The 26413-nt window shown below is 40.1% G+C and overlaps 1 protein-coding gene across 1 annotated transcript; it reads right to left on the bottom strand.

Moving 5' to 3' along the window:
* Positions 1-458: 458 nt before the first annotated feature.
* Positions 459-26413, bottom strand: baz1b (bromodomain adjacent to zinc finger domain, 1B). Its single transcript, XM_081371768.1, has 18 exons — positions 25658-26413; positions 23586-23702; positions 21590-21734; positions 17622-17814; positions 17081-17400; positions 16815-17003; positions 12412-13912; positions 10044-10334; positions 9562-9682; positions 9237-9335; positions 8932-9109; positions 7366-7551; positions 6085-6232; positions 4438-4585; positions 4097-4203; positions 3497-3888; positions 3016-3122; positions 459-2873 (listed from the first exon to the last, which is right to left on the bottom strand). Exons 1-18 carry the CDS (start codon positions 25774-25776, stop codon positions 2204-2206), a joined length of 5031 nt encoding a protein of 1676 aa, XP_081227894.1. The 5' UTR covers positions 25777-26413; the 3' UTR covers positions 459-2203.

The following is a 26413-nucleotide window of genomic DNA, read 5'->3' as shown; positions in this document are numbered from 1 at the left end:
CCAGATTTTGAAGTGCGCATGGGGTGGACACTTTACTATCCCATGAGGCCACGAGAGAGGATTTGTGAATGGCAGTGAAGCGACGTAACTGACGCTGATAGTGACAACATGGCGAATGTAGTACATTCAGATAACATTCATACTATACAGAACATACCTTTTTAGAGCTTGCAATGTACTTACTCTCATGAGCAGGTACTTATTTTGAATGTGCAATTTCAGACAGCCTATACCTCAACTCCTGCATTGAATTTTGGGATTGGTTGTCAGAATAAGCAGGAAGCTAATTTTAAACAGCAAAAATTAGGTATTTTAAAAAGCATAATAACAGGAATAGCCTTCTTGGTTGAAAGCACCAAAACGCCTCATAAACAGCCCAACTAGGAGGTTCTGTCAGTATTTTTAGGTCTCAGGTGATAAAAACCAGAGGGTATTATTAGAAACCATGACAAATCTTGGACATTGTACAATGTTTTATTAAAAAGTAAAGAAATTACACAAAAAAACAAAACAAAAGTCCCCAAACTACCAGGCCCTCCCTCCCTGCCCCTCGCTTATGTATAACACAAGATTTTACAACTGGCAGTGATGCTGAAGGGGTCTTTAAAAAAGAAAATACTTTCAGAAAACTGAACGAAGTCTTAGGAAATATGTGGGTGCAAAAAGGGCTAAGGACATCCTTAAAGTTTAGTTTCCCTACCAGGTCCTGGAGCTATAAATGCATATGAAAACTGCTTTGACCACCACTAGTGCCTCCTGAAAGCCACCTAGTAACTGAAAGAAAGCATTTACACCAGTGAGACGACTCGCTTTCCAAGCCCGAGAATCTTAGGGGTACATACCAGTTTCAGTAGATCTGGAAAACAACAGCATATCCATCGAATGGCCTGTTAAGTTACCAAGTGATGTCAAACCAAAACAAGTAGGTTATGATAGTGACTTTACTTCCGAAGATTAAATTGAGCCCAATCCAATTGGGGGGGAGGGAAATTAAATCAGAAAAAATACATTTAAAAAAATAATAATAATAATCCAGAATAGAGCCCTGAGCAGCACGTCTGCTGTGGACAAACATACCTATTTTTAACTTCCGTGGCTATGATCAAGAAACGAAATAGTCAAAGCTCATTATTTACATAGTAATATAAAAAGGAATTATGGTATTTCTGATGAATAGATTATACACTCATATGTGGACACTGAACTGATCTGTGCCCATCAGATACTAGAATCTCACTAGAGTGTCTCCAAAAACAAAATTCACATTTGATTTTATCATCTTGATTTCAGGTTCAGTTAGTCAAAGATTGTTAGGGGGAATATAACATTCAAATGTCAGTTTAACACCAAGGGGAACTTTTCTTTAGAAGACCACTGTAGTAGAGTGCCACCTACTGGTTTCCAGGGAATAAGATGATGCCAGGAATCACTAGATCCCAACAGGCCAATAAACAGGATCAGGAATCTCTTGCTTTTAAAAAACAGAAGTTGTTTAACCAAACTTAAGGATGACAGTTTTTATTGTAAAACAGCCAAAATAATAAATGACTAAAGAAAAGTAACAATTGGTGGCACACTCAAAAAATAAAGACTTTTAGATCAGCGTCATACCACCATGGGGGTTTAGTGCCAATTAAACAGCTCTCATGAGACAGAAAACACAAAAGGTCAGTTTCATTGAAAGAGCCTAGTTCTGGACGGTCACCAGATAATTAATTTGAAAGTCTGCATGAAGGTCTACGCTAAAGGATCTACGAGTTTCACCACTTTTTAACGTTTTCAGGTCAACTTCCGCAGAGGAACCTCCTAAGTCATCAAAACGAGACATGGCTTGGTGGCATTCGCGAGTAAAATTTTTTGGGGACGCGGGGTTATTTTTTTTTACTTTCTTTTTTTTTTTTAGGTCAAATATCAAATGAAAAAGTGTCTTAAGAGCTCAAAGAGATGACATCTCATTTTCAATGCAAATCCTCAGGTTGAAAAAAACAAGTGTCACCATTATTAATCAACTTACAAATATAAATCAGTTTTCTCCAATATTAACATAAAAACTTCCAAAAAGTAAAATAAACAGAAACATCTACATCGGGGTGAAAAAGGGTTCTGTCCGATATGCAGCGGGTACGGGATGGCCTGTTTCGCCTTCTGATTAATAAGGAGGGGGTACGAAAACGAATACAAAGAACACAAAGCACCCTGGTCTTCATGAGCGTTTGAGCCTCTTGGAATGTCGCTGGTCGCCCGAGTCCTCGTCGCTGCTGGCCTCGTCCTTGTCCTCCGTCACACCTCGTGGTGTCCGTCTCGATCCAGTTCTTCTGCTGTCCCTCTCATTGTCGCTTTCCTGCTCTCGATAATCTTTCCGACTCGTCCGCTTGCTCTTCCTTCTCACAGTCACCTCCTCCTCATCATCATCTTCATCATCCTCGCTCTCGCTGTCAGCTTGGTTCCGTTGTCTGCCGCTCTGTCTGGCCTTCCTTCGTCCCGTGACTTCATCATCTTCCTTGTGTCTGGATGTGGCTCTTTGCTTCCCGTTCTGTATCTTCCTCCTTCCCTCCACCTCTTCTTCGTCATCCTCCTCTTCGGAGGGAGTGGCGGGGCGTTTGCGCGTTCGCCGGCGCAGATAGCCGACCCCAGGGAGGCTCTTCTGCAGGAGCTCGACGAACGCTTGCTCCGTGCGTGTCATGCAGGTCAGGACGTTGCTGTCGGGCTGGTTGTATTCCTCTGCGTTTGAGAAGATGAGCTTCACGTCCTCGAGGAAATCGCTGGTGCTGTGGTACTGAGAGGATTTGAACTTGTCCTGCATGGAGGTAAAGTCCATCGGGGTGCTGATGATGTCCTGATAATCCTCTGCCTCTTCAGCAGACACAGGTTCCCTGGATGAGGAGATGAGAAATAGCAATTTTTTTACCTTTTTAAGTCTATTAAAAAGTTATTACAATAATTGTGATTAACACATCTATTAGTGTATTAAAACGGTCACAAAATCATATGCCTTTGTAATGTCTGAGGGTTTACCTGAAGGGCCAGCTGTATCTGTATTTCATGAGCTTCTGAAGAATCTCCTCACATTTCTCCAGCTCAACAGCTTTTTTCTTTAATACAGGCTTAGAGCTCTGTCGGATCTGCACACAATCAAAAACACTTCAGAAACACTCACATATGGTGCTTTCATACTCCTAAACATTCATATAGGTCTATATTAGTACAGTGACTAATACTTAATGTGCCTAAACTTGCACTGTTCATTTAAAAAAAAAAATGTTGTTGCCTCAACACAAGCAAGTATTATGCTTGTTAATGAACAAATTGTTTTCACCAGTACTTTTTAATGATTCAGCTGAACCCATTTGAAAAGATTTAGTGAATCAATTGTCTCAGTTGTGCAATTGTTTTAGAAGGCAATCAAAAATGAACCTAACATTTGTAAAGATCTACACTGCAAACAGGGAACAGTACTGAACATAGACCTCACTTCCACATGTCTTGTTTTACTCACCAGCTCGTCGATGTCAGCGGGGTGGCTCGGTGCAGGCCGTGATTTAGGTGACTGTTTGGAAGCAGGTTTGGGAGGTGGTTTAGGATCTTGCTTGGGAGCAGCTTTGGGAGAAGGTTTAGGTTCTTGTTTGGGAGCAGGTTTGGGAGGTTTAGGATCTTGTTTGGGAGAAGGCTTAGGATCTGGTTTGGAAACAGATCTGAGAGCAGGTTTGGGATCTGATCTAGAAGAAGATCTGAGAGCAGGTTTGGGATCTGATCTAGAAGATGATCTGAGAGCAGGTTTGGGATCTGGCTTGGAGGCGGGTCTGGAACTAGGAGGCGAATGCTTCTTCTGTGGTTGTTTGCTCTGCACTTTAGGCTTCAAAGATGTCTTCATCTTTTTCCTAGGTCTTACTGTGACAACCAAAACAGACAACTAGAGTTTGTGCCAATACTTAAAACAGTTTCAAGCACTTCAGCATGACATGATGCTATAGTACATTTGATAGTTTTTTTGTTGTTGCATTTTTGGTATGAAAACATTAATACAAATTGATGAAGTAAAAATTGCACCCTTAATGAAAACAGTGTATTGGTTCTCAAAGCTCTTAGTGACACTCACAGCTGTGGCCTGTGTCCCTGTATTCTTCTTCCGATTCTTCCTCTTCAGACTCTTCTTCATCTTCCTCCTCTGAATCCTCCTCTTCCTCAGTGTCCTCGTTATAATTTCTGCACATGCAAAGATTTGTAAATGAATTGAACTTTCGAGCATAGAAAAAAAAACTGAAAGCTACACTAGCCACATATTTATATTCATTTAACTGGGAAAACTAAAACTTTTAGACAAATGCTTCAAAAACATTTAAGCAAACCCTGAATGACTAGAGCTTATTTACAGTGGTAAAGCTAGAAAGAAGAAGAAGAAGAAAAAAAAAAACCTTTTTACAAAGCGTGAGCACTAACCTGCCCCTGGAGCTGCGTCGGGCAGTGGTTGGCTGACAGGCTGGGCAGAGCCATTCACCCGCCGGTATACGGTACAGAGCCGGCCGCAGACAGAACAGGTGGAAGGCTTTATTACACTCATCACACAGAATCAACTTATCATCCTCTCCTGCAGAGAAAGACATTCAGAAACCAGATCAATTACACATTAAATCTTCCTGTTTCCATGCAGTACTTCCTCTTGTGTGCAGCTCACATTACAGCAACAGGTGCCGTTTAAATCTTAGACATTCTCTCTTTGATGGTCATTCTCTACCTTGTGCATTTCATTTCATACTCTAAAGGTGTGAAGTCAACTACTCCCTGTGGCGGTGTGAGTCTGAAGGTCATTTGTTTCACATACAGTACGCTGTTTTCCAAATTATTATGTAAGTGACATCAGTAGGATTTCAAAATTATTATTTAGTGTTTTTATCACATTAAAAGAGATAATGCTATAAACAGCCAAAATTGTGTTTCGTAATAGCAGAAGGATCAGATATTTAAGCAAATCACAAGTTTTATTTTTTAAAATGTATCACTGTCTAAGTAGATAATACTTTCCATTATATTAATGTCCAAATATTGCTTCCCAGATAATGTGATTTCCAGGCTGTAAAACTGAAGTAATTTAAAGGGCTGAAAATATGAAGACATAGGATTTGAACAAACATTTTACAGGCCTTGGTTTTGGGACACATTCTTGATATAGACAAGGTTTGAACAAAATCTGAGACAGTGCAACAACAACCTGTAATTCCATTTTAACCCAGAAGACTCTGACAGTGCACAGGCACCTGCCTGATAAATAGCCTATATTAATAAAAAAAAAAAAAGATAAAAAAAATTTTCTTCAAAGCGCCGCAGCATTGGCGAGCTTGTGCGCACGCCGCGGTCAAAGTTAAAAATAGTTCAACTTTTGCTGCTGTGCTCTGTGACGATTACCCGCGCGGCCAATAAAAACGGGGCTTCCAAACAAGCGCGGAAATCAAAATGAAAACTCCGCCTACTTTTGCTCTGGCCAGCGTAGCGCAAATCACTCTGTATCTGAAGGGCTACATTTTATTTCTCCATTTAATAAACAAACTATTCAGTCAGATAGGTATTTGTTGAGAAAGAAATAGTTACAAATTTCAAGCATTCAATCCCAAGATGTAAGCACTTTTCAAACCTTGAAAACAAAAATTCAAGCATTTTCAAGGATTTCAAGCACCCGTACGAACCCTGTATGAATTACATTAATGCAAATATTGTTGATAATTTTGCTAAAAATCAAAATCAATCATTTTAATTTCAATCATGCCTTTATTTTGACACTATTTCTGACACCATTGTGTCATTCTGTGAATGAGAAAGTGAAACCAGTGCATGTTGCATTCCCAAATGCATGTTAAAACTCACAGCACATGCAGAGAATGAAGTAACCAGGTGTAAACAGGCCCTAAGAGTCAATCAATGTGTTTTTACTGATCGGATAGCCATCTGATTTATCAATTTACACCTGGTCACTTAAATGTGTTGTCGCAAAACAGATATAAATCCGAACTTCAGTTCCCGCGCTATATGCGGATTTAATGGAGTGCACGTCACCGAAAGCAAGAGATGAGCTGCATTTTATTGATGTCTCACCTTTCCTGCGGCACACTTTACAGCGAGCGTTCTCTGCAGACATGTCCCACTTGATGCAGGCGTCCAGCATGCCGAGCAGCGCATGCATGCGAGAAAAAGTCTGAGCTTCACGGACGGCAGTTTTCCACTTCTCCACCGCCGTGGCCACCTAGAAATTCAATATGCACAAGTTTAGTGTAGTTTGAACATTATATACACACACACTACTTTTAAAGGGGTAGTTCACCCAGAAATTATAAAATTGTCATCAATTACTCACTCTCATGTCATTCCAAACCAGTAAGACTTTCGTTCACCTTCGAAACACGAGGACTTTAAATGAAATCTGTGAGATTTCTGTCCCTCCATTGAGTTCACGCAACAACCACTGCGATGCTTCAAAAAGTTCATAAGGAGATCATAAACTAATCCATATGAATCAAGTGGTTTAGTTAAAAATTCAGATTTAATTTAGGCTTTTATTCACACATCAACATTGATCAGTGAACAAACAGAAGCTCAATCGAACATGCTTGAAGTGCGAGAACAAACCTCTTGTGGAAGCTCAAACCTGCTGCGTAACACGAGAATGAACCTCATTTCTTCTCACACGTCAAGCGAACATGCTTGAGCTACCGTTTACCACAACTGATGTGCGAGTTGATGAATGTTCATATGTGAATAAAAGCCTAAAGTAAATCTGTTCATGATGTAAAGCGATCATGTTTCTTCAGAAAATTTTAACTAAACCACTCGATTCATATGGATTAGTTTTACGATCGGTTTATGAACTTTTTGAAGCGTCAGTTGCGTGGACCGTCAATGGAGGGACAGAAATCTCTCAGATTTCATTAAAAAAGATCTTCATTTGTGTTCTAAAGATGAACGATAGTCTTACAGGTCTGGAATGACATGAGGGTGAGTAAATGATAGAATTTCCATTTTTGGGGTATAAAGATTTGGGGTTAGTTTAAAAAAAATATTTTATTCAGCTTTGTCATTACGGAAATATAATTACATTTAAAATATATTAAACACTATCTTTGTTCTGTTTTTATTAGTTCTAATGCATGGAATTTGTTTATTTTTCGTTAATTTCTGTTTGCTTCAATCAATGCCTGCAATGTTAACTTGACTGAGAAGTACATATCATTGTTTTAATTTGTTAACATTTATATTCATTTTTAACTTTTAAACACAGCCATTTGTTTTGTATATTTTTTGGCTATGGTATTGAGAATAATGAAATCAATTACTGAAATGTTAGTGTCATGAAGCCCTATTGAGCACAAATGCACTCACCCTGGCCTCTTCAGCCAGTCTCTTCTGATCATCCACTTCTTCTGCAGTCGTACTCTCCTCTCCCCCAGTCTTCTTTTTCTTCTTCTGTTTGGGCGCCATGAAGCCCTGCAGAAACTTCTTGATCACGCTCTCTTGCAGGGTGATCACACACTCGCCAAAATCCTGCAGTTTCTCCAAGTTCTGCACCTGAAAACACAAGTGAGCAGTGTTAATTTTGACAACAAATTTTGATTTAGTTTTAGTCATAGTCTTTTGACTAAAATGCCATTTAGTTTTAGTCATATTTTAGTCATCTGAATTGTTTTAGTTTTAGTCTAGTTTTAGTCGACGAAAATACAATAACATTTTAGTCGACTAAATCTACAGTATATTTAGTCGACTAAAATCGAATTTAAATTGTAATGCATTAATTTAGAATTTCTCTAAAATTTCCAAACCCATTATATAGCCTACTCCCAAAACACTATTAACCTGTTAATATGAATAATTTGTAAAGTTTGAACATGCAATACAGACACATTTTTAACTGCTGTGAAATACAAAAAACATCTTAAAATTAAATAAAACCACTTCTCCTAAAGAAATAGCCTAGTCTTTTTTTTCAATGCATGATATATGTAGTATTCATTCTTTATTCTTTCAAGCAGACATATTTATATAAATTAAATATAATTAATCCTTATTACAGCTTTTAAAGAGCAGCGAGTGCTTTTCTCTTTTTATTTTGTTGTTTGATTAAGTGCACAGACGGCATTATGTGTATTACGCACTGTCACTTTAAGAACGAGTGTGCAGATCCAATGGCACTGATGCACATGATCCGCTATTCTCACAACGGTACATTCTTTATTCTCACAACACTGGTACATTCTTTAAAGACATAACCGACTGTGTTTATGTGAATACTCTCCAAAACTGACATTTAGACAATGTTGTGTGTATTTTATCCATTCAGACGCGAAAGAGATCTCAGTTCAGTCCTCGCGCGCTGTATAGCTGTGCAGGCACGCTTCGGGTCGGGGGTGTGTGTGTGTGTGTGTGTGTGTGTGTGTGCGCGCACAGAAAAACATTCAGATCTATCCATGTCTGCTCTTCTCTTTCTCCCAGACATTTACATTTTTTAACGATCTATAGACATGAATCAAGCGCATGCCAACTCCTGTCCGCGGGTAGATCAGCACATCACAATTCAAATCTGCGCTTTACCACAAACGCATCAGTTATGACTGGATCTCTTCCTCAATCGTCCCTCCCCAACATTTTCGTCTAGTTTTTATTCGTTGACGAAAATGTCAATACATTTTCGTCATAGTTGGCGTCATTTAAAACTGTTTTTTTATTTAGATTTCGTCTCGTTTTCGTCACTGAAAAAATGTCGTTGACGAAAATAATGACGAAAATTATTCGTCAACGAAATTAACACTGCAAGTGAGAGGTCAGGTAGGTTCAAAGTGGGGGAGAGATCCATGAAGTAGGGCTGGGCAGTATTATTGACCAAAATCTTATTTCACGGGATGGTAATGGTGTAAGCGCCCACCCTCACCACAAGATCTTAATGTTTCTCACCCTCTCCTCAAACTCAGACGTGTCCTCCATGTATCCCAGGCCTCCTTTCTGCAGACGAGAGGCTACCTCGAGAATGTCAGTGCGCAAGAATTTAAGCAGTTCCTGGTATCCGTCGCACGTCTTAAGGCCTGGGTTACCTTTTTTTGTCAGATGGATGGAATGCAAGATTTCCTGGTAACTAAAACACAAAAGAAAACCATCTGAATTCTTCATTCATTTTTACTGGGATTGAAAGCGAGTAAGTAGTGAAAATGTATTTTCAGGAGGAAGGGGATGTGTGTGCGTGTGTATATTTATATACTCACTTGACCTGCAGCCTGAGTTTAAGTTCACTCTCTCTTACTCCCTGAGAGTGAAGACTCTCTATTAGTTCATCGAGGTCTTTTGGTGAATCACACACAAACCTGGTAAAACAGTTTAAGAACAAGCATTTGTGTTGCCACCCAATACTGATATATCTTGACAGATGTCATGACACGCCCTGATTAAAGTTAATTTTAACCTATTTTAGACCTTTTTCTTATTGGAGGCCTTTCCTCCCAAAAAATGTGTAGTCTCGTACAAAAATTACTTAAAGGTTGATTTCCCAGACACCAAATGATACAGCTGGGAATTTGCAAGAACACTTACCAGAGGTTCTGGCCTTGTTTGGGCACAGTGGTCTCAATACAAGTCTCTGGCACTGGCGCCCCCTGCTGGCCATTTTCATTAGAAGTGCTGACTATGCTGCCCTCATCCTCTTTCTCTCCATCTGAGAAGGCAAGGAACAGACACGTTCAAACATACTGCATTTCAATGAAATTAACATTATTCTATTATACACTTATAAGTTTGATCTGAATTTTTTTTCTTTTTTTTTTCTACTCCAAACATAAACCATTTTACATGGATTGTACTTGACTACACCTGTTAAGTAGAAGTTTGTACCAAAACCAAGAAAATGGTTGCTTCTATAAACAACAGATGTGGTACATCTACCAGAAAATCTAGTCTGGCCAACAGGTTTTATATACCATTTATAATTCAGAATATTCTATTCTGTTTTATATTCCATATATATATATATATATATATATATATAAAGTATTTAGAACGTGCAAAGGTAGACTAACCTTCTGTCTCCTCCTCTTTCTTTAACTCGTCATCTTCCTCTGTCGACACCGGCTCCTCTTCAGGAGGAAGAGTGAACGTGTAGTCTATACTCTCATGAACCCATCCTTTTTCAATATACAGCCCAGGAACCACATCGGAGAACAGCCAATACCGGTTGTGATTTCGGTCAGTGCCCAGCGGTGTTTTCCTCAACGCCAGCTTCGCTTTAGTGACAGCATCCTGGAAGGCTTTCTCTGCTGCAGCTTTCTGCCTCCTTATGCGCTCCTCCTCTGCTTCTTTCTCCATACGCTCTGCAGGAGATGCATACATACATTTTATTTAAAAAGATCATTTTTATTATCTTATTTTGAGGTCGCACAGATTCAATTTCGGGAGCAAATACGACCAAAATGGTCGCAATTTCAAGTCTTGTAAGAAAGTTCAAAAGAACAGCATTAATTTAAAATAGAAATATTGTGTAACAATATAAATGGCCTTTACGGTCACTTTTGATCAATTTAATGCATCCTTTCGTCGTTCAAAAAGGAAAAAACGAAACTAGCAGAATGCAAATATACAAACCGTAAACAAAGCAGCACTTGCTTTCCATTTTGAATATCAATCACACTGATCACTTTCTTCATTCCAGTCGGCTCATGTTATTATGAAAATATTGGTGCATTCGAATGCTCAGGCAAGATGACTTGTTTGCTCGCTTTCATCACTTTCACTTTTATTCTCGTGCACCGACTCGTTTGCTAAGCTGAACAAGCCAGAGTTCTCGCTCTCACCGACGGCCCAACGCAGATTCAACATGCGGAATCGGCTCAAAATACCCTGATGTGTCCGACTAGAGCCCACAGTGTGGAACACACCGGAAAACCTGAGCTGACCGATGCTCAAAATCGACCCGACGCTTAACTGTCGGCTTGATGTGTCTAGGCCTTCGCGCGAGTATATCGGGCCTTTAAGCAAACAGACAATTCTAAAACTCAACCATTTCACATTTAACTTGCTGCTCTCTTTAATTACCCTGTTCTGATACAGACTGTCTACACTGTCTCTCTCAGTGCCCTACTTTCAGGGTATGTTCACACGTGGCAGGTTTGGTTTGATTAAAGTGAACTCTGGAGCGATTGCCCTGTAAGTGTAGTTAATTTTGTGTGACCGCTGCCATCCGAACCCTGATGCGCACCAAACAAGCGGACTGAGAACGCTGAAAAGATGGGTCTTGGCCCACTTCCAAATGAACTCTGGTGCGTTTCAACTTAAGTGAATGGAGCATGGACCATAGACATCTAAACAAACCAAAAACAGGACGTGATGTCACAAAATGCATCCCTAAACAGGACAGAATGCTGAAGCATACCTTATTTTTTCTAGTCATAGGAGCTACGTTGTTCATAACAGTTCGGTACAGGCGTCTGAAATGCAGTCTCCTTGCAGCAGATCTTGATTTAGGGGCTGTTTACACCTGGTCACTTTCGTTTTCTGTGATCGGATAGCTATCAGATCGTGAAAATACCAGGTGTAAATGCCCTCCGAAACGCATTTGAGACGGATTCCAATTCGATCTCACAAACCACTCCAGGAGGAAGTCTGGGTCGCATTCCAGACGAAACTAGACAAGTGTAAACGCATCTGGTTTTTGAAACCACATATGTAAATAGTACTCCTCCCAACAATGCTAAAAAAATAAACATGAGAGCGTGTTATAGGCTATATGTCATGTTAAAGCCAGATATGACGGCACTACTGCAACGCATCACCACAGATGAGCAGCTGAGCATCTATTCGCCAAGCCAACGCACAAACTACCGCAAATCAAAGTGAAAGTAAGTCGTAGACCGCTCTCCCCTATTGCGGTCTTTGATTTTGAGATTAGCCGATGATCAATAAAATGCAGCTCATATCTGTTGCCTTCGCTGACGTGAACTCCATTAAATCAGCAAATAGCGCGAGAACTGAAGATCGGATTTATATCCGTTTTGCGAAAACACATTAATGTGACCAGGTGTAAATGGAATCGTTTTGATAAATCAGATAGCTATCCGATCTGAGAAAACACATGAAGTGGCCAGGTGTAAACAGCCCCTTATATGTGCAATGGAGAAATTCCTGCCACTGTTTTGACTTCTGAACACATTTGAGTTCTCAGCTGGTCAAAATACCATACGTATAACAAGCACATTTAACCCAGCACACAGTATTTTTTTTTGGATATCTGTTAAGTTCCGTCACAAAACACCGGGGTTTTTAGGTTCAATCTTAAAAATGACAGTGTGAACGCCAAGCGAACCAGGACTTTTGTTTTGTTTATTTTGGTCCAGACCAAAAGAACCAAGAGGCCCAAACTACAAGTTCACTTTTTTTTTACTCATCTCTCACCTTTGTTTTGCCGTTCCTGTTCTTCCTTTTCTTTCTTGGCCTGAATGGACATCAAGCGTCTGCTTTTCACTGTGCTGATCATGTCCTCCGGCTCTGGTTCCACTTTGGCAGGGACCTTAGGTGTCTCTTTTTTCACGTTTGAATCTTTCCTCCCATCTGCCCTCATTACAGCATCTCCACTAGCATCGGTTTTTGCCTCCATCTGCTCTTTCCGTTTCTGCTTCTCCGCCCTCTTACGTTCATTGACTTCTTTGAGCGTGGCGAGCCGCTCCTTCCACAGCTCGGCTGATCGCTGCTGCATGGCCTCCACGTGATCCTCCACCGAATAGGTCATGAGGATACGATGAGACAGCGCCACCAGCAGGCTGACCTTCTCCTGAGGGGTCAGTTCAAACACCTCCGATGTCTCAAGCTTTTCCAAAAACTCGCTGCTCACCACGTCATCGTAGCCCCCACCAGGCTGCCAGCCATCTGAGCCACGGGCACTCTCTTCCTCATGTGCATCCGTTGGCCGCAAACACAGGCGCACCAGCTCAGATACGGAGTGCATGGTCAGAGGAATCTCGGATAACGGCATGTCCAGTTCACTGTAACCTTCGGCCAGCTCATCTTGCAGAAGCGTTTGCAGCAGAACCACCAGCACACGGTTCAAGTAGAGGAAACCCGCCTTGTCTCCAGCTATAGCCTCCATCAGAGCGATGGAGGTGATGGGATACTGGTCATCAGGCATCAGGAGGCCAGAGTAGCACTGAAGGAACTCCACTACCATGGCTATGTCACCAAAGAGGGCGTTGGGAAGCCCCTCGGGCATGTCGAACAAACGGAATGTTGGCAAGCATTTGCCTTCGAGTTCCTGGTCTTCGTAACGGCGCGACATCTCCCGCCTCATCTGCATCTCCTTCTCTCTACGCTCTTTGGCTTTCTCACGCAGCTTCTGCTTGACTTCCTGACGCTTCTGACGTAGAACATCCTGTTTCTCCTCCTCGGTCATGAGGGCCCATCTGCGTTTTTGCTCAAGAAGTTCCCAGCGTTTCTGCACCAGCTCTTTCAGCTCCTCGGGAAGTCGTCCGCGATCCTCTGCGGACAGCGTTTTTGCTGCCTTAGACAGAAGTGTGGACAGAGCGGTCTTCTTGTCTTCTTTGCCTTTATTCTCCTTGTAAAACCGAAGGAGATGCAAGGCCATAGGCGGAAAAGGTTTGCCCAGCTTAGCGGAGCCAGTACTTAAACTTCGCCCTCGCTTTTTTGGACTAGCTGGAGCAGGAGGACTTTTAGCAAGATCCAAAAGGGTCATCTGCTTCATTTTGGGTTTCTTGATGATTTTCTCATCCTTTTTGGAGAGCTTCTGGCCATTGGGAGTCTTGGTGACTCCACTCTTGCGGCTCTTTTTGGGGTCAGTGGATTTTTTGTTCGATTTTGGGGTGCTGAGGATGTTTTCCCCATCAGACTTCTTGGAAGTACCTGAGTTTTTCATTTTTAAAGGTGATCCATTAACTTTCTTCACCTGAATAAAAGAAAATGACTTTTTAATTAAATATACACACATACATAAATTACATAAATACAATTAAATGCACAAATAACTCAATCGGGCAGTCTAATTAAAGAGCATAAGATGTATTTTAGTCATCTCATATACAAATTAATGGCATAAAAATGGTTTCAAAATGATGTGCCGCCCATCTTGTAGGGAAGTGGGAATTCTGGAAGTAATATAATGACGTTCCAGGAAGTCCCTGAGGCATATTTGGAGTTCCTGCGCGAGGGCATCTCTAGCGTCCAGAATGAATGGAACAAACGCTCAGTAACGCTCACTCAATCCTATTTTAGATTAAAAAATAAATACAAAAATAGAACAGTACTTCTTTCTAAAGAAATTTATATGATAATCATACGTTTGTGCTTTATATGATAATCATACGATCATGCAGGCTTAATTCATATTTTTAACAAAATCCTTATTTCTGAAAAATACTTTAAATAGGACTACAGAATCAAGTTGCTATCTAAAAAAAAATTCTCATTTTCAAATTATTTCTATTATTTTCTATTCAAATTATTTCTAAACTTTCATTTCAGAAAATTGTTGTTTTTTCTTATCGTATTATGCCTGTATTTTTATTAGAGGTCGACCGATTCATTGGTTTTGCCCATAGAGACAGAGCGCATTTAGGCCACGCCCACACCCAGGGGGAAAACAAACCAACCGTCCCCATTGACTTTGCATTGCAAGAGGCTGCCTCCTTGTCATTTCTTGCTTCTAACAAAAGACAGAAAAATGCCTAAAAGCTGCTGTGTGACAAGGTGTACAGCAAACAAGCTAAAAAACCCAGAAATAAGTTTTTATTAGCTCTCGACCCCAAAAAACGAGTGTTTAGGACATAAAAGTGGATACAGGCAGTTGAGACAGAGCGTCATGTGTCTCATTACTCTGAGAACTAACGTACGCCCGGTGGAGGAGACCGTAATCGGCAACAAAGGATAGTTTATCTTACAGAAATATAATATATAAAACTGACATTTGGATATTTGACTCACCAGTGACCAAATGTTTAACTTACTGCACACGTATATTTTTAGTGCATACTGAGTGTCAGGATCCCACAATTTACCCATTCGTTCCAGCCTGTATCCACTTTTATGTCCTAAACACTCGTTTTTTGGGGTCGACAGCTTATGCAGGGCTTGAATTTCAGTGCGGGATTGCGGGTATTGCGCATATTTTTTATCATTCCCGCAGGTCTCCCATTTATAATGCGGGAAATTCCCGCAAACATTGATTCACTTCAGCATGTTGGTTGTATTAGTAAATGAATCCACACAGATTATAAAATCAAATCAGTCATTTTAAATCTGTCTGCGAGACGCAATTTCACATTCAGCGGCGCTGCGTCTTTTATCTCTCGTCTCTCTAAATGGGTTGCACAAGGTAATCGTTAAGCGCGCAGCAGGCGGCGATAATACTCTCTCGCATTTCGGGAGTCGGACTCGGGATAGACGGAATTGTCACTTGCATAATCGGGCCAGCCTTGCATCATGAGTAACTAAAGTTTACCATTTGCACGTCTTTTTAAGTCTCACCAGTTTAAACATTCACGCGATTTTAAACTCTTCGGTACTTGCGCGCTGTCTGAGAGATAGTTTTTCTCTGCACACATACATAGAGTAAAGCCGCCTCACATACAGCTCGCGGGTCACAAAAGTTATTTTTCGTGGATTATATCCTTTAACAGTCAAAAACATAAGAAAATTATGTCAATTTCGGTCTTGAGTATCCTCTAAACACAGTCGGTTATGTCTTGAATAAGCATAAAGCGCATGTGACTGTATAATCAAAACAGGATCCGTGCACTAGCTCTTAAAGGGACAGCAGCCGTATCGTGTCTGTCATTCATTTGTTTGTCAAAACAACAAAACATAGCTTTCATTTTAAGGAATCAGGATTAATAGCCTATTTATTTAATTTAGTCAGGACTAAAATACTACCCAGTGTTATTTTACATTTGATTACTTTATTCAGTCTCTGTAGTATTTCTGAAAACTAGTTTTAGACCTAAGCAAAAACTTTTCTCTTTTTTTCTCTTTATTATTTATTGTAGGCTATTTATTTGTGCTACTTTTTTCAATTTAATTCAAAGATTGAAATCAAGCTACCTTGAGTTGTGTAAATTCTTAAGAACAAAATGACCCCATGGTAAAAATGCAATGGGTAAGCATACATTTAGGCGAGATAAATGTAATTAAAAAAAAAAGTCTAAAACTCCCCCCTCAAATTAAAAATCCCCCCCCATAAGAATCACCTAAGGGGGGATTTCCCCCCCAATTTCCAAAATGAAATTCAGGCCCTGTTATGAAAACTTATTTCTGAGTTTCTTAGCTTGTTTGCTGTACACATTGTCACATAGCAGCTTTTAGGCATTATTCTGTCTTTTCTCAGAAGCAAGAAATGACAAGGAGGCAGCCTCTCGCAATGCAAAGTCAATGGAGACCGTTGGTTTGTTTTCCCCCTGGGTGGGCGTGGTCTTCAGATTATGACGTGTTGCGCTCTGTCTCTATATCGGAACCGACAGTTGATTGGTGTAGAATTCGTTCTGTAGAACTTCTCATTTTAATATATTCATATTTATAAATTTATTTAATTTAGCACATTTCAGTTCAGCAGTTTTACTTGGAGTGTTATGCTTTTTTTTTTTTCGGTATCGGTCGATTAATTGGTTATCGGCACGTACGGTCAAACCTAAATATCGGTATCAGTAAAATCCATCGGTCGACCTCTAATTTTTATCATCTTGAAATTAAATAGTGCTATATACACACATCTATATCAGCCAATCACTATTCTATAGCCAACGTTTTTGCCATCTGCTCACATGATTAGATTTTGCAAGTACTCTGCTCAAACACACCTGCATATGACTCCAGAGGGTTGGACTGAGAGGTATGTTCTGGGAGTCTTTTTTCTTTTTCTTCTTTTCCCCTTTTGCATTTACTCCCTCACTGTCTGTTCCCGTCTCTCCAGTCTTCAGCTTCTTATTGGGTTTACCTTCGGGCGAGCTCATGCTTTTCCTCTTAGTTGATGGATTTTCTGCCAAAAACTAAACAAAGAAAACGTTAATATAACTTTTTTTTATCAAAGCACTTCTTTCTAAAGCATATCATGTACGTATCCCACCTTGTGAGGGTCCAGTAAAAAGTCACTGAATTTGCTTGGCAGGTTGAATTTTTTCACCAACTCATCCTCCACCACCCAGGGGGCGCTCTCTCCCGACCCCAACCTCAGAGCATAGTGTCTGATGAAGTAGCGCATGATTTCTTTGTTGGGAGGCCGCTCCGTTCTGAACAGGCTGTCTACGGGGACGTCACTGATTACTTTGTCCTCATTAAGAAGTTTGACGTCGTACTTGTGGGGCAGAAATTTGGGCATGACCCATTTCTTCTTTTCTTCTTTCATACTGGTTGGGAGTTTTCTGGGTGAGCGACGGGCCCTATCAGCTACAGACAAAAAAAAAATTATGCAAATGTTTTTTTTATTCTCCCTGGTTCAATCAGGGTTTAATGTATATAAACGTAATTAACATACAATTACTGGTCAGTTGAAAAATACCAGTAACTAACAACAACAACAATAATAATAATAATAATGAATTTTATTTTGTATTTTTGAATATAATGAAAGACATCACGAATGAACGTAAAGAGCAGCTAAGTCTTACAGAGACTCTCTCTCCTGCTCTCCTCCTCTTTGGACTGTGGCTCCTTCTTCAGGTTCTCCTGACTGGCGTTCTCTTTATCACTGGATGGAGAATCACAAGCTCCTTCCATCTTTTTCTCCACATTTTCTTCCGGAGGATTCTCCAGCGGATGAAGCTTTACCACTTTCACACGCAAAGTCTTATCATTGCCAACCTTACAGAGAGAGCAAGACAGAATTACCATTTCACATCCATAAGGAGAGAACAGAAGAGAGGGAGAAAGACAGATAATATGCCCAATTCAACATCATTATAATACCGTATTTTCCGGACTATAAGTCGCACTTTTTTTCATAGTTTGGCTGGTCCTGCGACTTATAGTCAGGTGCGACTTATATATCAAAATTAATTCAGACTGAGATCAACCAAGAGAAAACATTACCGTCTACAGCCGCGAGAGGGCGCTCTAGTTGGCGGAGTTGTTCAGAAGCGACACCAAGGATGAAGAAAATGGATTCAGTGATGTGGAATGAGATCGTGGGGGCTTGGTGAACTTGTTTACTGGTAACTTGCTTGTTGGACTCACTGGCTTATGTTAATTTAGCCTATTCAGCCTCCCAGGTATATGTTCTTTATGCTATTGTGTAGCTGAATAACTGTTAATGTGTTGCGTTAACATGCCGGACACCTACTCAGCCTGTTGTTCTGTGTGCTACGGTGTAGTTGAATAACTTGCCTTTCCAGATTAAATGTCTGTTCTTGGTCTTGGATTTTGTGAAATAAATTTCTAAATAAATGCGACTTATAGTCCAGTGCGACTTATATGTTTTTTTCCTCTTCATGATGCATTTTTTGACTGATGCGACTTATACTCCGGAGCGACTTATAGTCCGGAAAATACGGTACTACATATTCAGGGTTCCCACACTTCAGCCAATAAATTTCCATGACTTTTTGATGTGATCATTTGATAGAGATCACATCCACATTACTAATTATTTAAGTAATATCTAAGCAAATATGTAAGAACTGGGCATAAGGAGACAATAAAAATAAAAATAAAAAACTGTTAGAGAAATGTACACGACTTTTCCAGACCTGGAAATCTCACTTTTGAAAGTTAAGGACCTTCATAACCACATTTTTCACAAATTAGACAAATTCCAATGAACAAAAGTCCCACACTACATACAAGTATGGTTGTAACGGTATGCGATTTTAACGGTATGATATCAGTCTCAGAAAAGATCACGGTTTTACAGTATACGGTATTATTTATTATCATCAGTTAAAATGAAACTGAAAGGAAACAGTGGAATGATGGAAACATTCTGTGTTTGTGTTAATGTGTGATGTGTTTTTAAGCATTAATGTGAATGTATCTGTCTCCAGTGTCAAAGACAAATTTCCACTCTGTGACAAACATAATGGACAAAGTTTAACTCAACTTTGTTGAACAAATGCTTTATAACAAACTGGAAACCATTTGTTTATGTTTTTGGATTATTGAAAGTTGAATAAACAAGTATAATCAATTTAATTTAATTTGATTATGCATTAGATTAACAACTTGTTTTTATCATTAATAATTTATTAATTTAAGAATAGAGTCCTATGAAATGTATTTTCTTCATAGTTATTTTTTCTTATGAATTAATACAAATACATTGTCAAAAAGGGTGATTAATTAAATTGTTAGTTTTATGCATTTATTTGATTATGTTTTAATATGTAACCAAATGAAAAATTAACTTTTCACCTTTTATTTTTGTGCTGCACAACAGAGATTTACTAAATTAAATAATGGACAAAACATTATATTCCGTAAAGGTTTAAATAAATTGTATTATTTTTGTTGTTATTATTATTAGAACTTTGAGAAGTACATTTTATTGTAAAACAGTATACATTTCTGTAAATATATTTGTCAAGTTCAAGTTAAACTGAACTTATTTTGACGGGTTATAGTGAAGACCTTTAAGTTTCAGAGTATATTTGACAGTTTCTCTCAAATAAAATGACGAAATGCTCATTAAGCGTTCTCTCAGAGTAGCTCTGGAGATGTTCTCATATTGTGAAACGGCAGACGCTGAGAATCACGCATACTTGAGTATGTAGCAGACGAAGCGGCGCAGCTCATACGCAAAAACATGCAGATTATATATTTATATAGCAGATTTTCGCACTTTAATATTCAAAGACCATGTTGCGATTTGATTTATTGTACAGTTCCACTTTTGATTTATTCATCCATCCATCAATCAATGTGTGCATTTTATGTGACATCTGCATTATACTGTAAATTCTATTTTCATGACTGGATTGATTCCGGGATTCTCTCTGCATCACGGAAATCACACGGCCTTAAAGGGATAGTTCACTTTGAAATTAAATTTTGGTATGTTTTAGCTTACCTCAAGGGCATACAAGATGTAGGTGTCTTTTTTTCCGCAGTAGTTTCAATTTTGATATTTTTAGGTCAAACCGTTCTTGTCTGTCAGTCGTATAATGCAGGTCTATGGTCACTGTCTCAAAGAGCATGCACAGAGTCCAAATTAAAACAATTCCCCATCGTCCAAATTAAAACAATTCCCCATCGTCCAAATTAAACAATTCCCCATCGTAAGTTCACATTGATGGCCTAAGACACGAAACGAGCGATTTGTGTGAGAAAACGAACAGTTTTTATATAGTTTTTACCTCTTATACACAGCCACGTCCAAGTGATCTGAGGGCAAGAGCGCATCCTGGTGTGTGACGTGTGCGCAGACTGGTGCATAGATATATAGAGTTGGTAAGTCCCGCCTCTTCCGCTAACCCCGCTGGACCTCTAGGTTGAAAAATTGTCAATGCAAGTGAATGGGAGAAAATAATTATTTTCTGGTCCCGTTTGAATTGTGCCATGAATGTGAACATATGTTGTCTGTGAATTCTTTATATAACTTTTCGTGTAAAGAATTCTACAATTTAGCGGGTAGAAGTTTGATACGGTTAGACTTTGTGTGAGAGCACTTTGTGGACTACAACTCTTCGCTGCTTTCGACACGTTTGAAACGTCAACACCACTCGCACACGGACTAGCTCACGGATCCCGCTAAACATGGCTGTGTCTTTGGTGCACTTCACCGCCTTCTTTCAGGGAGAGGACTAAATCGTTGAGGTTGGCGAAAACCACGGGTAAGTCAACTTTATGGGGTGACGTCACATAGGCGACATGTAGTCTTTCTCGTTATATCTTTTCCACAACTGCTAGCCGAAGAATCATACCATATACTGTCAAACTCGTAACATGAAAAGTTATATAAAAAATTCACAGACAACATGTTCACATTCATGGCACAATTCAAACGGGACCAGAAAATAATTATTTTCTCCCATTCACTTGCATTGACGATTTTTCAACCTAGAGGTCCACTTGGGGTTTTACGGATGGGCGGGACTTACCAGCTCTATACACTAGATGTCGCCTTGTCTACGGCAGTTCATTGGAATGAATGTCTTTTAGGGCGACATTTAGTGTATATATCTATGCACCAGTCTGCGTACACGTCACACACCAGGATGCGCGCGCCCTCAGATCACTTGGACGTGGCTGTGTTACAAGAGGTAAAAACTATATAAATACTGTTCGTTTTCTCACACAAACCGCTCGTTTCGTGTCTTAGGCCATCAATGTGTACTTACGATGGGGAATTGTTTTAATTTGGACTCTGTGCATGCTCTTTGAGACAGTGACCGTATACCTGCATTATACGACTGACAGACAAGAACGGTTTGACCTAAAAATATCAAAATTGAAACTACTGCGGAAAAAGACACCTACATCTTGGATGCCCTTGAGGTAAGCTAAAACATACCAAAATGTAATTTCAAAGTGAACTATCCCTTTAAGTTATAACAGGAGGGATGGTGTTCTCGAATATAGGTGAACATACAGGTGTACCATTACCCTACATACAAGCATCAAAATATTAAATCCAAGTTCATACCAAGAAGTCGCACTCCTCGCCCACAGCGTACTTGGTGAGAATCTCCACCCAGACCAGATCCACAAGCTTATCGAGAGATACTGTGTTATGGTGCACAATCTCCAGAACAGGCTTCTCAAACCACACCGGATACTCCTCCTGAAGCCTGCCAAATATAAAACCATTCAATATTATCGGAAACATAAGTAAACAAATGATTCACTCACCGTAACTTACAAAACTTTATGAAAATATGCTTTGATTTGCAACTTTGTTTTGCTAACCAATGCAGGGCTTGACACTTTGTTGGCCAGAGTGAAAGAAGATGCTCAGGACAGTTGATGGAATCGTCACGGGCCCAATTTCTTACCTGAATACTACTGTTAAGACTTCCCTGAAAACATTTATTTGGGGAGGATTTGTGTTAACACCAGTAAAGCTCATTTGAAAACAATATAACTTCATACTCTTCATGGCCAGCAGAGGGAGATGAGAAACACGGGAATGAAGAATGAACAGTAAAAATAGCATCCAAAACACATTGACCCTTAAAGCAGCATAGCGCTCTATATGGTCTGTACTGCAAACTGTTGCGAGTGTGCACGTGTCTGGTTACATAAGCAGCTTACGAGACTAAACTGCTTTCTCTTGCTCTCTCCCACTCACCAGAAGTTGTAGAAATCTGTTTGAATGTCAGTTGAGCAGGTCAGAGGCAGAGCGTTTCTCTACATTTCTGCTGAAGACTCAATCTATAATACACTCTTATTAGAAGGGGGGAGTGATGGCACAAGGGCACCAATGAAATAGCAGAGGTGTGGTCATATGACACTCCCTCATTACAACAGCCTGACAAACGCCAGAGGAGAACTGGCCCCCGACTGAGCCTGGGTTCTCCCAAGGTTTTTTTTTCTCCATTAGGTCACCTAATGGAGTTTTTCGGTTCCTTGCCACTGTTGCATTTGGCTTGCTCAGTTGGGGATACTTAATTTGATTAATCGATTCAACAGTGCTATTGATCTGCATTACCAAACGTGGATGTTTTACACCAGAAACATACACTGATGTACTATTTTATTTAATACTGTGAAGCTGCTTTGATACAATCTGTATTGTGAAAAGCGCTATATAAATAAAGTTGACTTGACTTGACTTGACAATAGTTCTGTTTAAAAGCTCTCTGCTATATACAGCAGACATGCTGGAAAATAAAGGGTTGCAACACCCAATGCATTTCCATGCCTTTAAGGGGTTCCAAATTACTAATTTTATACAAACTGCACAAAGTCAATCAAATATTTCAGAGCCAAGTACAGGTATATTTGAATAGCGTTAAGAAAGAGTTACGAGTCAGTGAATCGGTTCAGACTGCCCGTTTCGTTTCTAGGCCTGGAAATCACAATTTTAAAATTACAATATTTCCAGGTATTCCATGATCTTAAACAGCACTTTTTCAGTATCACTGAGACACTATTATAGTTTTTATTAATATTTTGAATTGGTTTATATCGTAATATTTTATTTTTTAATTTTAGTTAAAGTTTTAGTAATTTTGTTGTGTGTTTGTCAGGTTTTTTTTATGTTGTAGCTTGAGTAATTTTATTACATCAAGTTGATGTAATAAATGAAAATGAGAAGTGCTGCCTTGGGAACAAGCTGAAATAATAATAATAAAAAAATCTGTTTATTTTGAGTTAACATTTATTTTTTCCAAGTAACAAGTTTTAGTAAACCACTAACCCTCCCAATAACGATAATGTAGTGTATGACAACAGCTACAGCTTAAACCTATTGAGCTGCTTACCTATCCAGCATTTCTGTGCCTCAGATAAGCACAAATGCAAGGTGGTACTGGCAGCTCACTACATATTGAGACAGACAAAAATGCCCAGTAGATCTCTAATTATAGAGATACAGAGTAAAAAAAAAAAGACTGAGAAGGACTGAATTAATGGAGGACCGACGACTGAATGATGCTCATATCATATCACTCATGTATGAGCTCAGTTTTGTTACTTACAGCTCAGTGACCTCCTGCTCCTCTTCCCAAGCCTCCTTGTGTGTAAGCTGGCTGCTGCCAGTGCTTTTGCACGTCCATATCCGCTCTCCATACCTGCGCAGTCGAGCTTCATACTCTCTGAACAACAGGATTAAGGACAAACAACGCTGTCAAACACTACAACACTAGCTCTTCTGCACTTCCACAGCAGAGCTTCCCTGCCATCCCTCCTTTATGAGAGACTCATTCATAATTAATGAATGTGTGTAACACACAAGCTCAGTAATTAAAGGGCCAGCAGCAGCAGAACCTCCATGAACATTTTTCGATTTAAATTTGCAATTAATAAAAGGGAGCAAAAATACAAGAGAAAAGCTTCAGTAAAATTGATATTACAGGCACTCTGAAAAGAGTAAATTCACCTTGCCAAAAGGCAAGAGAAATACTTTTTGCTCTGTTCATGTATTATGTAAATGTTTATCCAAGCATAATAATTACTTTTCACCTAATGTGGGCTTTAAATATCTGATATCAGTATATCTAGAAACCTGGTTATGAAAGCAAACAAGACAGACAAAAATGCTCAAATTAAATAATTTTTTAAAAACTTTAAGTTTTAAATTATGACATGGTCAAAACATGTAGATTTCACAACAGACAAGCAAAACCTAAATGGCAGATGCCGATCATGGCAAAAAAACAAACAAATATTGTCTGATTAATTAATATATCATCTCATGTATTATTCCATCATTAGATCTAAAAAACGTCTTATGAAAGCTACGGACTCAAAACTTTTACTTGCTTAAAACACTTTTTTGGCAGATCTAGAACACACACTTGATGGGAAAAACAGGAAAATTGTCTAGTTTTTGGTGCTGGAACAGAAACAAGCGTAAAGTTTAAGGACGTGATTAAATCTTTAGAATGAGTCAGAAAGACAGTTTTCAATTTGTATAACCTGCACCTGCGGGCTCAATCGTTTAGCTAACTGAATTAAACTGACCTGAGACCTCCATCCTACAGCTTTCTCCCCAAAGCCCCGCCCTCCACAGACACGTTAGCCAATCCGATGTCACAAAACCCGAACGCAGAGCGTGATTGAGACGCAGGGAGAGTTTCTGATTGGCTAGTTTTCTGATTCCGTAAAACATGCGGGCCAAGTTCACTTTCTTACATAGGCTACCATTTAGAGACAGGTGTGGTTCGTCAGGAAACCTGATACAGTGACATCTGTCAAATAAGAGATTTTGTGTGAGATAAATAAAACTCCGTCTTTACACCATATAAAAATCTAAATTTTTTGGAGCAAATCTCGTCAAATTTACAAAAACATCATATAGTCAACAAATATGCGAATGCTGCATTTAACAACATAAATAAAAAGACTAAAATACGCGGTTGCTGATGCCCTGAAGAAGGTCAGCTCTACTCATCCAGACGATAATGACCAAATTCACGTGGCGTGCGATGAACATTTCGCGCGCAAATGACCTCGCGCAACAGCTGCACGTGAACTCGCACTTTCCCCTCCAGTGGCAGCCTGAGCTGAAACTATTAATACAATCAGACCCACACTCCCAGTATACAGATAACGGTCAATCTCAATCTTGGAGCATCAATCTATAAACTCATATCCGTGAACTGTAAATGAAAGCGAGTGCGCGCGAGTTACACAAGATTGAGTCATAGCAGCTCGGATGAGAAACTGCTTAGCCGCCAGACGTCACACTCCCGGAGCTAGCTCGCTAACACTAGCTCGCTCTGAAATGCACACAGGACAACAACCACCTCTCAATAACATGAATTTGACCAGGTTTCAGCACTCAAAATCAGACAAATATAACATTAAGCCCTGCTTTAAGAGTGTAATCCCGGATGATCTAAACGTCATGTCACCTTTAGCCTGTTAGCGTTACAATGAGATGCAGCGCGCAAGATGAAAACAATAATAACCGCTTAAATGCGCACACGGTGCTCGCACGCGCTCAGAATCCACGATCCGCGTGGAAACAACATATCGAGACTCTCGCGGACGCATGTGTGTGTATTCAGGTTCGCAGGAGGATAGTGGAGGCAGTGGGAAAGGATACTCTTTGTTCCTGAAGGCCTCTTTAGAGTGCTCGATGATGAACACCTCCTCTCCTGGGCCCGGCGGCTCCGACAGCGGCTTCACCAGCGGGTACGGCTTCCGGCCTAGCAACGGTGCCATCGCGTGCGGGCTGCTGCGGTCCTGGATGTGTCGGCAATGTGAACTACTGAACTAACCCACCGCTCAATCTCAGTTTAAACTGAATATGGAGTGAAATCCGCGCGTCTCAGCGGCGTAGCATGGGGGCTAGGCTAGCGCGCGCTGCTTTTACTTACTTTTTACAAAGCGCGTGAAAACAAAACAAAACCAAACTACGACTTTACTGGTCAGTTACATCTCCTGTGCGAAATCCGTTGGTTTGGGGCAGCCGGTGGGGTCATCGTGAGATGGTTGTAAAGAGCGTAAGAAGTGAACGGAAGCTCCTCCTGAGTGCCGGGGATGGAAGCGCGAAAGGCGGCCCGTCAGAGCTGGTATGGCGGGCTTTCTTATGCCGCTCAGGTCCGTGTTGCCGTCGATTCTCCAGGCCAAAGCGACGTACCAATCCCTTTCCCGCAGCGACTATAGACCGCGTAGATACTGTTTTGAAGGACGTGCTGATTACATAAACAAACAACAGGGTTTATAGCTTATTGAAAAATGGCGGGAGTTCCTGCAACACCGGCAACATTCCGTACAACCTCAAAACTCCGTTACCCCGGTAGCAAGCTGCAACGCAAGGATAAGTCCCGCCCATCGTCTCCAACTATTGGTTACTAAA

This window comes from Scardinius erythrophthalmus (genome assembly GCF_964197995.2).
Source record: "Scardinius erythrophthalmus genome assembly, chromosome: 8".
Lineage (NCBI taxonomy): Eukaryota > Metazoa > Chordata > Actinopteri > Cypriniformes > Leuciscidae > Scardinius > Scardinius erythrophthalmus.
This window is presented reverse-complemented; position numbering and strand designations above follow the sequence as displayed.